The sequence below is a fragment of the Aythya fuligula genome, chromosome 3 (genome assembly GCF_009819795.1).
Source record: "Aythya fuligula isolate bAytFul2 chromosome 3, bAytFul2.pri, whole genome shotgun sequence".
Taxonomy (NCBI): Eukaryota; Metazoa; Chordata; class Aves; order Anseriformes; family Anatidae; genus Aythya; species Aythya fuligula.
Genome location: NC_045561.1, coordinates 11267049 through 11280744, shown reverse-complemented (window position 1 = coordinate 11280744; position 13696 = coordinate 11267049). Strand labels below are relative to the sequence as shown.

Genomic DNA, 13696 nt, shown 5'->3' with positions numbered 1-13696 from the left:
TCTTGGCTGTGGAAAGGCAGGGATTTTTACAGCTGCATCTCAAAAATGACAGTAGTGATTTTGTCGCAGCTTTGGCACGTTTCAGCGGAGATGTGAGCTCTGCTCGCAGCCCTTGGCAGCACTGGGCTGGCTGATGGAAGTTGTGTCATCCGCCAGGAAACAACGCGGAACGGGGGGTCGGGAGGCTCCGGAACAGGGGTCGTGGGTCTGGAAGTGGGACCAGAAGCGTGGTCACAGGATGGGAAGTGGATCATGGGTCAAAAAAACCTTAAGTCCTTGTCAAAAATTACCCAGAACAACCCTAGAACTGATAGGGCTGTATTCACCGAGACAGAAATCTTCAGAAGTTTGAAGAGAAAAGAATTTATGCTGTATTGAGTTTCCATACTCCATTCCTTACAAATGCCAGATAAACAACTGCTTGGAAAGCCACGTTACATTTCAGCACGCTTCGCCTTTGGAGTAGGAGTCGAGGAAGCTCTGATTTATCTGTCTGCAGTCATCCAGGGAGATGTTGGAGTGATGCAGTACTTCATTCTCTTGATTTTTTTGAGGTATTTAAGTAGGGAAAGTAGTCCTCTGGGTGTGAAAAAGTGCAATCATCTGTTTGCGTTGCTCCTTAGCAGAGTCTTTTCAATCTGCCTGCTTAGAAATTCAAGCTGGAGTTTGCATTGATGTTTATTTTGGTGCTGGATTGTTTCAAAGGTGTCTTTAAAGAGGCTGGATTTGCAGAAGTGAAGTGTGGGCTGAATCCTGTTCGCTGCCCTGCGGGGAGATGCCTGCAGGCAAGGAGAGGAGAAGGAGGATATTAGTGTGCTGAATGAAGGACAGCCTTTTTCTATAAATACAGCCTTATTTTTCCTGCTAAATGACTGCTTCCAAGAGTACTTTTAGATAAGCTATTTTTAAGAGAGAACGTATCCTCTAATGATGTCATTATGTCTGTCTAGCAAGAGTTTTAATATAAACTGTTTTCATATTGATTTTGTTGTAAATGAATCTGTTTCTTCCTTTTTTCAACAGGCAGCCAGATAAACTCGTGGTGGTTTGGACAAGAAGAAGCCGAAGAAAATCCTCTAAGGTTAGTTAATTGCTCATTAAGTCCCAGCTCTGGTGACAAGCAGTCTCAGCTCTTGGAAGGACCAGTCTCTTGAGTGTGGCTTGCAGCAGGAGAGATGAGAAATATTTTAATTTTCTCTTTTCCTTTTAACTGAGTTTAGCTGTAAAGCTGAAAATAAGCTGCTGTTGATGTCAACGCTAATTTATGGAAACACTTAAGTCTGATTTCTGCTTTGGTTATCTGTTTAGTGCAAGTGTGTCATCAGTTCAATATCAGTTGCTAATTCCTAGGCAAAATTAGAAAGGAGAATGCTTCCCTACTAGAAGTGTCTTGAAGGCAATATATGTAGTAAAGAATCTGCCACCCATGCAATAGACCAAGTGTGAATAAGAGACTATTTTACAACTAGAGAACACTACAAACTGAAAAGAATACAAGCAGGCTCCTCCAGCCCTGCTGTATACCTTAGAATTAAATGTTAATGTTTTATTCCTCCAAACACCATGAGGAAGCCTGCGAGTTTGTGTCTTGTAGCTAATGACCGGGTAGCCTGAAGGAAGGCATGTTCAAGTGAAGTCTGCCCAATATTTGGGCCTTCATAAAGCTGCTTTTGCATGGAGTTGGGTTTATTCTGTGCAACAGTCTACAAGCAGAGTAGCTCTCTTTCCTTTGAGCTTCCCTGTACTTTTCTTCCCGCAGCAATGAATCTGCGAGCCTTACAGGACTGCTGTCCCTGTTAAGAGGCGCTCAGTTTTTGTCTAGCCTGCTGGCTTTGACCGCTGTGGGAGCGAGATGCAGTTATCCTGTCTGGAGCCTCCTTTGGGTCTGAGAAGGGGACGGCGAGACGGACGGTCTGCTCGTGTGGTTCTGTTTCCATAGAAAACGAAGCTAAAAAACACACGTCCTACATCTGCACTGAAATTGGAACAAATGGCAGAGATTTCTAAACATCTGCGGTGTCTAATATGGCCGTGTCTTGTGTGGCATTAAATTACTGCCTAATTAGTGTACAGTCTGCTGGTAGTGGTGGCAGTCAGTTGTCCTGGTGCCTGGGGAGGGGGGTAGGATGTTTCCCATGCACAGCAGGCCAGCAAAGCTTTGTGAGTGCTGTTCATGTTGGAGGATTTCTTCTGTCAGCTCGTGTCCTCTGGTGTAGGGCTGGCCCCTTCTGTCCAGAAGTTGCCAGGTGAGCCGTGGGGAAGCTGGAAAGAGCTGGAGGAAGGAAGTGTCCTAGCCCCTGGGTGGGTTTGTGAGGGTGCTCTTGTTTCCTCCATCCCCTTGAGCAGCAATTTTTCCATATAGCTCAGCAACACGTGCTCATTCCCCTGCCCTACAGCAGTTGCCTTTTACCCTGGTGAGGCCTGTGGCATGTGATCTTCAGAAGAGGAAGCTTGGGAACAATTCTTTAAGGTTTCAGTTAAACAGACACGGTGTAAGCTGGTGTGTGTAACTCAGTAATTTTCCCAAGAGCTCTGGGAGAGAGGGCTCCCACGCTGCAGGAGATACCCTGACACTTCTATGCACTGAAGAACCTAAATGTTTAGAAAAGGTGATACACATTTCCTACAATTTTTCCTCAGAAGACCATTATCTATTTTTAAACTGGTACTCCTCTCTTTCCTGACTTCTTTTTCTGATTGTCATGTGCATTTGCTGTATTTTGTCTTTTAACCCGAGATCTAAACTATTCTGAGGTGTCTTTTCTAAAGCCCTGCTACTGCCTGAAGGTGACCTCACAACCTAGTGCCTGTTCGAGTGCCTGCATCCAAACTTCTGCTTTGGGGTATGAAACCCCAAAAGTATTACCTGCTGTGTAAACAAAAGGGTGTGAGCTTAGGCTGGCTCCTTTTCCAAGATAACTGTTGTGGAGCACAGCTAGTCTGACTATCCTTCTTGCACTGAAGGATCAAATAGCTCAAGTTACACTGAAATTACAACCTGTTGTATATCTGGCTCCTAACTTGTGATGTAAATGTCCCTTGTGGCTTTTCTGTTTGTTTCCTTTAATTTCTGCAGAACGGAGAGAAAAGGTAGGGTAGAACGGTAAATTCAATATTTACACAGCCACCGTAACCTGGAAGAGCTGAGTGAGAAGCAGGATATTTGCCCATAAACAATTGGCTTGTCGAGATCTAGGAGATGTTGAGGAGCAGGAGGCCTGACAAAATCCAGCGGAGCTTTGTGAAGTGTTGGGTTTCTGCCCGTGCTGTTAAGGGCACGATGCTGAAGGCTCCGGTGGCAACGTTTCACTGAGCCAAGAGGATTTACCAACTCCAGCTCAGCTTTTGGATGTAAGGTGTGTTTGTCTTCCTGCCTCTGTCCTTTCTCTTCCTAATCAGGCAGCGGATTCAACTCTCAGATAAACTGACGGATTTACCTGAGACTCAGAATCTCTCTCTTTTTAATAATTATTTAATTCATGCCTAGCAATATCCCACAAAGGTGCATTAAAAGAGGTTGAGTGGCCTGGAGGCCTTGGCCGAGGATAGAGTTAATTTTAAAGCTTAGTTGGTTGATATGATTCGAGCTTTTTGGGTCCAAGACTGCAGATCAATAAATGTTCTTGATCTCTTAGTCATCCTGCCAGTAAAATACTTTATTCAACATATTTGTTTCATCTAATTGCTTTCTTGGAAGCAAGTCAAATGATTATTTCCTCTTTATTTTTGACAGACATTGGGAGCAGAGAGTACATTGCATTAATAATTTTCTGTGTTTTTAAGCCTCTTTGAGGAGGAAGATGGCTGAGATTTTGCTGTAAAAACTTCTGCGGAGGCTGTGATTTCTTTTCTGAATTTTTCTTTTAGTCAGTGATGATGGGGGATGTCCCTACTGGATCAGTACCAGACTTGCAGGATGCCTGAGGTTGGAGGGGACCTCTGGAGGTTTCCTTGTCCACCAGCAGGGCCGCCTCCAGCTGCTTTTGAAGATCTTGAAGGTTGAATATTCCACATCTCTGGGCAACCCGTGCCAGTGCCCCATCACCCAAACAATGCAGAAGTGCGTCTGGTGGTCAGGGAACCTCCTGTGCCTCTTGTCCTGGCACTGGGCACCGCTGAGGAGAGCCTGGCTCAGGCTTTTCTCTCTCCCTTCAAGGTCCCCCTGGGCCTTCTCTTCTGGAGGCTGAGCCGGGACTGTTCAGTTTCTCCTCTTCCAAGAGATGCTCTAGTCCCTGATTCATCTTAGTGGCCTTGGCTGGACTCTTTCCAGCAGCTCCATCTCTCTCTTCACCTGGGAAAGTGGAAGAGAGAAAGTAGTCAAAAATGTAGTCCAGCTTTACAGTCGTGTAACAGTCCTGTGTGCGTGTCCTGGCACTGGCCTGCCTAACTAGTGTAACCTTAAGATACCTTTAAGCCAACGGCTGAGCTCTTGATGTTCTTTCAAGCTCCTTTTTTTCTTTTTTTTCCCCTGTGATTTTGATGTCGGCACCTTCTGGCCTGCATACTTTCTAAGTAGACTACTACTACTACTAGTCTCTTAATTATTTAAAAATAAATAAATAAATCACAAGTGGGCTTGCCACAGCTCTTCAGAGCCCTTCTACACCTTCATCAACATCCAGGGTTTAGGCAAGGTGGAACCTCTGGCAGTGCCTTGCCTCAACTCCTCTCCGGTTCCCTGTCATGGCTTCTTACCTCCTGCTGCTTAGGCCCTGGGTTTTTGGACTTGCCCTTGTTTTGAGCAGGGGAGGAATGTCTTCGTTCTGGTGTAGAACAAGGAAAGATGTGTTGTAAATATGTTTACCTTTATTTCATTGAGATGCTCTTGCATTTCCAGGCTTTGAACTAAGACATTTCAGGTTGGAAAGATGCTGCCGTGCTGTCAAGGAGGCGCTTTGTGCTGTTCCTGTGAACGCCAGCAGGCTCGTGCTGGAATTCAGCACTTGTGAAGAATCAAATTTGCACTTGCTTCTGAGAGCCTGACAGAATTATTCTTCAAAGACCCTTTTGGTATCAAAGCTGAGAGAAGGTGCCTGTCCTGCGATTCCAGTGCTGCTCTGCTGCAGGTTTCTCGAAAGCTGTTTAGGGGAGGAGAAACAACGCTGGGAACAGGGAAAGGGCTTGAACAGTAAGAGCAGAGCCGAGAGAAGCAGAGGGGTGGGGACTAAAAGGGCCTATATGTAGGGAGTAAAAAGGATCCCTTGTTGTCAGCAAGAGCTTTCCAAGGACGTGCCATCAGTAAAGCGCCCGTTGGGCCACCTGTGTTGCTGTCCTTGCCAATCTGTTGCCTTTTCTGGCTATTTCATTGCTGAGTGCCAACCCTTACTCCCAGCTTCTTGGCCTGGCATTACAAAGGCACGTTGTGGCTCGGGTGTGCTGCTGAGTGCCTGAGGCCAGCACAGGGCAGTAATGGCACCCCTGGGCCTTCGGGGCTCATTAGTAAATTAGGGAAGTTAGGGAGGGTTGCGAACACAAGCAGTCAAAACGAGGTTGAGTCACTCTCCTGGTCGGTGTGTGATGCAGCCTTTAATAAAGCAGCTCTGAACTGTTCTTCTGCAGCATCGCCTCCTCGTTAAGCAGCCAGCGCTGAGGGAGAACAGCGACCAAGCAGCGAGTGAAACTGCTCGCTTGGTAAGGAAGTTGGAGGGTGTTTGTGGAAGGAGTTGCAGGACTCGAACAGAAGAGACTGCCCCACTGGTGTGCAGGAAAGTGCTGCCTTGGGGAATTTAGGTTTGTCGCATCCTCAGCTGCAGAGCTCCTGGCTGAGGCTAGGTAGGATGTTACAGCCAGGTTGGGGGTGGTTTTCCATGCCCTGGATTGCTAGGGCACGGCAACTGACTTGCAGTGGTGTTGAGCAGCCATCTTTGAGGTGAAAAAAACACGCCTTGGAAAACAAAACAGGTTGTTTCATGCTTAGTTCCTACAAAGTAAGGCCACAGCTGATCTAAGCAGACCATGAAAATTAGTGGAAACTGGCTGGTCTTCCTCTGCTCATAAATTGTAATACCCTCCTGGTTCTCCAGGGATCCCCTAAAATGAGATGGTGATGTTTGGTGATGCTTGGAGGTGCAGTGACTAAAGGAGATGGATGTCCCAGAAAAAAAACATGAGTAAAATAACTCTGCATTCAGCCTTACGTATAGGTGAGGCCAGAAACTGCCTGAAGAGAAGGGGAGGTTGAAGTGCTGCTGCTTAACCGAGCATCATCTGTGCTGGGCAGTGAAGGAGGCAAGGTTTGGCGAAAGAGACAGCATGAATCATGTGTTTAGGGGATGTGTCAAGAATGTTCATGAGTCAAACGAAGCTTGAGGAGCTCGCCCAGTGTTAGCAAAGTGGTTTTCTACAGACTGTTTTTCGTTCCTTTTCCAAAGGTAGTAGTCGTGTAGCTTTTTAGCAGCAATACGTAGACATGTAGTAAAGTTGGTGAGATGTGCACGCTGATGAATTAAAGATATTCACAGGAAGGCGTGGGAAGGTCCGCTCGTGTCCTCTCCCACTTCTGATGGAGACCAACAGCAATGGGTTACATGAAAGCCCTCTGGTGTTTGCAGGGCTTTAAACTTTCTTCTTGGCACGTGCTGGGTTTTTTGGACTGCATCCCGAGGGCAGGATTGGGATAGGAGCCTTGTTCTGGTAGCCAGCCCCTTTCACTGGAGGGCTGAGCACAGCGATTTCAGGATGCTGCTGGGATGCAGGCTGTGGCACGGCCTTTAATTTGCCTCCTCCCTTTGTGATGCTGAGCTGTGGTGCAAAACGAGACCAGATTGCTCGCAGGCTGCGTGTTGAGGTTTCCTTTGGTGTGGGAATGGATCCGGCAGCTTTTCCCGGTCCGTCCCTTTCACAGCAGGCAGCAGGATGGGGCTGACCTCGTGCCCCACAGAGCAAACGGCAGCAAGGTGCTCTGCTGGCACGGGATGAAGGGCTGGTCAGTTCCTCCTCTTTCGGTAATGTAATCTGTGAATTTTCTTTCCTCTTCCTGTCTAAAGTGTTGTGCCTGGATAATGCCGAAGAGGAGGGACCGCCTCACAAGCTGAGCTGCCCGAAGCACTGCTAGAGCCAGCTCCTACGTGGCTCTTACATCTTAGCCTGCCACAGGGACAAGTAGCAGAGGCGTTTTTTACCTTGTATTTCATTTTTATTTTCGTCTCCCATCCTGATCTTAGGAAATTGGCAAAAACTTTATCAGGGAAGGAGAAGTAACAGCTTACTGACCTGTGGTAAAGCCCCTCCTGGAGTCCAAGTGAAAAACAGTGGTAGGTCTGGTTCTGCCTTCAGCTTTTAAACAACAATACTGAGGGCTTGACCATAGGAACGTATTTTTGATTCATAAATAGGAACTCTTCCAGAATTTGCAGCAGGTTAAATACTGTGGTCAGCCATAGGGACCACACAGGGGTCTCGTGGTGTAGGCTGTTGTGATAACTTTAATATTTTGCCTGTGAAAGGTCAGGAAATAAATTTCCTAAAGATGGAAAACTGTGCTCAGCAGTGAGCAGAGGGGATCGTGACATCAGTGGCATATGTGCCAGGTCATGAAATCCCCTACATGTGGCAGCTAGGGGAGTAATCTCCACAACGTTAGCCCGCTTGCCTGCCTCTGCCTTATCTCCCTCCTGATGAAGTGATGAGCAGCTGCTGGTGGTATTCATTAACTTGGTGTTTGAAACCAAAGTCCTTGATTGGGACTGACTTCCCTTTTATCTCTTTCATTTAGATTGAAAAGATTGTTCTGTTTGCGGTTCTAATCTCAACATCCGAGCAGTGACTATAAGGAAGGATTAGCTTCGGTCTCATCAGTTTTTTTCCAGGAATTGACTAACAAGTTCTGGTAGAGGGTTGGTGGATTTTGGTATGTTGTTTTTGCTGTCTTCTTCTTCCTCCTCATAAGATGACACTGGATATACACTTATTTTACAGACAATTGGTAATAACTAGCTTTCAGATTTAGCACTCTGCTCCAGAACAACATTTATGACATGACCAGGTTTGTACCAAGTCTCACGGAGATGGACAGCTCTCCAAGACACAAATACGATGTTGTCATCTTTCCTGGGACCTGTGCTGTTGGCCAGGTTTGCCTGCTAAGAGTGGGAAGTGGTTTCATGTGGTCAATGTCAGACCCTAGTGGGTAATTTTCAGGGAAGGTGGTATACTAAAGGCAAACTTCACGCGAGCTATTCTCAATTTCCTTTATTTGGTCAGCATATATCCATATATTGAACTAGCTAGAGCCCTTTCAGTCTTACAGAACTCTTTACTTTCTGGTACAGCTGCTTCAGCAATGCAAGGAAATACTGCTTTTACTTTCAAGTCCACTCTGTGCTCCCCAGAAGAAGCTACTGGAGAGCAAAAGTTGAGTTTGTCTAACCTGCAGAGGGGGTGAGAGTGGTGTTTGAGGCTCTGCTGCTCCACACAGCCAGAGAGTGCAGGCTTACCAGGGGTGGAGTGGCTGTACCTTGCTGATAATGGCTTAGGTGTTACTAAACGCTGAGAGCTTTTATGCCAGAGCATTTTCTTGAATGGTTCTGGAAATTATTGACTGGTGAAGGCTGCTTGAGAGCAGATTGAGTATGCAAGAGTGCCAGTATTGTGTTTAAGCCCTTTGGTGTGTTGTCTGTGCATTATCCACTTTCAGAGGAGCATTGGACGCGTTACTTATCTGGCCCTGTAAGTTGCTGAATTCAATCTATTTTTAAAGATTTTTCCCTTCCTGTTGGAACCAGAGGCTAAATCCACAGAGGCGTCAAGTTTATCTCGCCAGCTGAAGCAGAGCGGGACAGTTGTGGTGTTCATGGCAGCACGGATGAGGAGATCGAGAAGCAAGCCATCCGGATTGTAACCAGCGTCATTTTTGAGATCTTTCCCCAGTTCTCTTTCTAAACTGGGCAGACTGAAGTGTCCGTGGCAGTCCGTAGGATCACCTTCAGGTCCTGTTTTAAACAGCTTTATCCTGCTATAGTCATCCGCTTAGGGCCAGAGCGACGCAGTAGGCTGGAGGATGTCAGTCACGGTCCGAGCCTATTTATAGGGTATTTCAGCAGCCCCTCCTGTAGCTCTGGTTTCCTTATTTAAAACCAGCTTTCACATTACGACTTTTCCTCTCCTTTTCCAGTGGCAGAGGAAGGGAGTAGTTGCTTTTCACCTGGCACACAACTCCTCTGTCCAGGCTGTGGCTCTCGTCCCTCAGGGTTTGGAGCTGAGGAGGGGAGCTCTGTGCCTGAGGTGCTCACGTCTGTTTGACCACTTCAGCTTCCTTGGCTTCAGACATGGGATGAGAGGAAATTGCTTTGTGATAACAATTGCCATGTTCATTTTTAAATTATTGGTGAGCTTTTAGCACTTCTTCTGTTTTTTTCCCCTCTTTTTCCCTTTTTTTCCCTTTCCCCTTCCTGACAACCCAGATATAGTCTTGACGTTACCTTTTCCTGTTCATGTGGCACAGCATTTCTTTTTCAAAGCCAAAGGAGGGTTTAATAACATTCAGCTGATCACAGAACAGCTTTGCTCTAAAGGCTCATTAGCTAGGGCTTGTCTCCTGGTTGTTTCTTTTGGTGACACGCTTGTCACAGTGACAGAAAAATCATAAATATATATACGTGTGCGTGTGTTTATCATCTGTTTGTAGCTCTGCTGGTGGGAGTGCTGGTAAAGATCTTGAACTAAAGCTTTGCATGCACCAGCGAGTGCTCATTTTCTAGTTTCTTTTTTATAAACGTGGTTCTCAGCTGAGCAGGCTGTCCATGCCTGGACCTTGGGCATCAAAGGTTTGGTGTGTGTCAGTGTCAGCCACAGCTATTGGAAAAGGAGGGGTTCAGAGGTGCTGTGAGTCCCCAGTAGTTTGGTGAAAACTACTGCACCCCGTCCTGCTGCTCGTAAACCAGCTTTTTCTTATAAAATGCACTCGTAGGGTAAAGCTATAAATGGCGTTATTTGCTCAGTTATTCAAAAGCTCCTCCAGGCCTGGCTAAGAATGATGATATTGGATTGAAATTCGTGGGAGTAAAATTGTAGGAATTGGGTTCTCAAGTTGCTGTTTTTTCCCTCCTTTCTTCAGACGCCCCAGGTCCTGTTATTTAAATTCATTCTGCAAGCACAAAGCACAGAAACTCACCAAGATGTCTGCCTAATTCTGAAATTCGGCATCTTTAGGAGCTGGGCTTTTAAGCAGAACACCAAAGGTGGTGAAAATCTTGTGATAACTCACCAGAAAGCTGGCAAAGTTCAGTCTCATGTCTCTCCCCAGCTCTTCGACCACGGTGTGCTGATACTGTGGGCTCTGGTGATGCCAGCCAGAGGGCTCCTGGCAACAGGCACATGCCATGGGAGAACTGGCATCGAGTACTTGTTGCTCACAGGACTCAGCAGTGGAAAAGAACTTCCTCTAGATGCCCGAGCAGGGCTGCCTCAAGCCTTTCCTTCCCACCTTGGTGTAGCAAGCTCACGGTTAAAGTTGCCCAGATAAAGCTTTAGGGTACCCGAGAACCTGAGGGGCAAGCCCCGCTAACCTTTTACCAGCGAACAGGGGGCTGTAATCTGAAGGTCTGAGTGTCGAAAGGAGTATAAAGCTAACGAGCAGTGATGCACTAATGTATTTAAAAAAAAAAAAAAAAAAAAGTTTGGTTAATTGGCTTAAGATAGCAGTAGTGAGATTGTTCATTCTTTCCCAATAAAATTTTAACAGACCTTTAATAACGCTTTTGCAGCTCAGCAGTCACTTGTGCATCAGCAGCCTTCCCTCTGGTGTTTTACAGCATCACAGAAGGGATTAAGTTAAGCTTGGGGAAAAAAAAAAAGGATACTTGCTCTGCCACAGAAATACCCGCACCTGGCATTATTCAGGACCAGCTGTTAAAATTTCAGCATTAATCAGGCATCAACCCAAAGTGATGCTCAAAGCTAAACAAGTTCTCAGTCTATTTTGCTGTGTTTTTAAATGATCCTTCTAGCTGTAGGTACCGCAGCATATTAATTCTTCAGGATTTCCATGTTGTAGCAGCATTTAATCTGTGTTATGAACTGTTTGTTTGGTGTTTTCTCAAAAGTCTCTTTTGGCTCTAAGTCTAAAGATGGCCATGCCTTGCGCTGTCTGCTGCAGTCGTCATATTTTCTTTAAATAAAACATTCCCTCATCTGGGTAAAAGCAGCATAAAGCTCAGCTTGTTACAGAAACTCTGTCCTTGCAGACTTGATTTTTTGCAAGACTTGGAGCATCCTGCTGTGTACTTAAAGACCAGAGCTTAGGGCCTTGTAAGGAACAGCTTCACTTCACTGGAAAAACTCTTGCTAGTGGTTTGGGTTTCCTTGCTTATCGTTCTTAATGATGTCCTTTACAGTTTTGTGTGGAGTCATATGTTTAAGAAAGCTGCTTTTTTGGAACTGGTGACTTGTTGGCTCTGTCTGCACGTGCTGGGTCCCGTGGTAGTCGAGTCAGCACTTCTATAATGGGTTTAAGACAACTGTTCCTTTTCTTTCTTTCTGTAGGCTCATAGCTGGCAGCCCGGAATCAAAAACCCGTACCGTGGAGTGGTCGTATGGCCCGTTCCTGAAAATGTTGAAATTACTGTGACGCTTTTTAAGGTATGTTTTTGAAGCATCATCTATCCTATTTCATAAGCAACTTAAAAAAAAAAAAAAAAAAAAAAAAAAATCGTACTGAAAATATCATCTTAAACTCACAAACATTAGGCCTTTGTGAACATAAGTCATTAACTGCACAACCTTAGGTCCACAGCTTAAATCCAGGAGAGAAGGATGGTCTGTGCCCTGCCAAAGCTTGCTTTTGCAGTTTAGTTAACGTATTAAATTATCCCATTGAGCTGCTTACAGCTAGTCGTTGGCACTGACTTCAGTCCGTGTGTGAGTATGCACGTAGTACGTGTGCAAGTGCTTGGCAAAGGGTTTCGTCTGGTTGGTTTTTTTGAAATACTATAAGCCAAAAGTCATCAAAGCACAACCGTTTCTAGACTTCCTTGTTCAGCTGCAGTGCAGTGACCCTATTTCTTGCACTCTTGACTGGGGAACAGGATCCCGCTTCAAATTTCAGTCTTTGGTATGTCACACAAACATCACGCTCCTTACCTTAGCTCAGTCTTAAGAGTGGATTCGGAGTATTTGAGCAGTAGAGGGAATTTCAGGTTTTGCAGAACATTTTTTTAAGGGGCTGCATTTGGTTTATTTAAAAAAAAAAAAAAAAAGTTTGTGGCTGCAAAGCAATGAGAGAAATTGGTTGTTATGCTAGAATTTAATTCCCAAATACTGTTGGAGAGAGTCCTTTCTGCATAAAGAAAAAATGCAGCCTTGGATGTGTGACAGCAGAGGAGGTTGCCCAGGAGGCTGAGGACTTTTCTTCTGGGATTTTCATTCTGCTAGCTCTTTCTCATTCTTTTCTCTAGTGTCTCCAGCTACGTTTTGGCTGTCCTTATTTATAATTACACCCTTTACAGTTTAGGGCAACAGTAACAATTTTTTCTAATTAGCAGTATTTATGTGTCTGGTTTGGGGACTACTTAGAGGTAGCTTCTCGTTAGTCACTAAATTCACAAATGTGAATTTATTACTTGGTTCATTAAGCTTAAAAGGGCGGGGGGGGTCCTCTCCTATATGTTTTTTTTTGTCCTTGCAGGGCCAGTGAAAGGAAATTTCCTGGGCTGCTGGTGACGCTATCATAAATTTGTCTCTCTTTGTAGCAGACGCATAGTCTTCAGCTGAGGTTCAAAAGTTCACTAGCAAAAATTGTTTGCCTTTGCATGCTTCAAGGGCCTCTGCTTGGATTAAGACATTTAAGACCATTATGTGACTACGCTGCGGGTCTGTATGAGCCGCATATGGTTATGTAATGCCTTAGACATTGCTTAATATTTTTAACGTGTAAAGTGAAGCAGAAATGTACACAATTTTTGAAAGTTTGCGTAGTAATGTGTTTTGTGAGGAGTTAGAGCTGAAGTTCCATTTGAGTGCGGTTGGGTGATGCGGTGGCTGTGTGATACAGGCGTCTCCCACCCTTCTGCAGCCCTGTGCTGCCTTTTTATTCCTAGCTGTGGTGCTTCAGGGCTGCACGTTGTAGTGTGAGGGCTGGAGCAGGCAGCAAGGGGAGAGAAGGAGCCAGCATCAGGTGTTACTGCAGCCTGAACTGCGCTGTGCCTCTCCGGACAGAGCTGGTCGCTGGGCCTCCTCTCCTGCTCTCCCCAGAAATGAATCCATCTCTGTCCTGCCCATCACAACGCTTGGTCTGGGAGGAGAGGAGGGAGTGTGAGAAGCCCCAGAGGCTTTGCGTGCTGGGAATGGTACACGCTGAAGGGAACAAGCATGAATTTTGCTCGATCTCAATACTTTAGGACTATGGCACTTCTATAATCAGACAGCTCTTACATAAATCTGCTCTAACCACTCCTCAGGCTCCTCCAGCAGGAGTGCCCGGGAGTGCCCAAACCCCCCTTTTCCCTCTCTGAGGACACACAGGTGTGTTACAGAGCAGAGCCTCTCGAGCAGGCTGGGTAACACACCAGAAGCACTTATCTCCGTGAGCATAGCCTGCCTGGATGAATGGCCACGAGCGAGGAATTACTGCAGGCAGCGTGGTGTCAGCACAGCTTACGCTGCGGCCGCTTGGCTCAGCGCTACGGCAGCACTTCAGCTCCAGTGTGGGCTCTGTCAAAGAGCTGCTCTTTTTGCAACTGGTACATTCTGGGCAAAGAGA

The 13696-nt window shown here is 45.9% G+C and overlaps 1 protein-coding gene across 11 annotated transcripts in view; it reads left to right on the top strand.

Annotated features, from left to right (window-relative positions):
• EHBP1 (EH domain binding protein 1) overlaps positions 1-13696 on the top strand; it is a 208902-nt gene that overhangs the window by 25350 nt on the left and 169856 nt on the right. For all 11 annotated transcript variants that reach the window (XM_032183615.1, XM_032183614.1, XM_032183617.1 and 8 more), the window contains exons 3-4: positions 1024-1081; positions 11482-11577. In XM_032183615.1, the coding sequence (XP_032039506.1) occupies positions 1024-1081; positions 11482-11577 (154 nt within the window). The remainder of the gene's footprint in view (positions 1-1023; positions 1082-11481; positions 11578-13696) is intronic.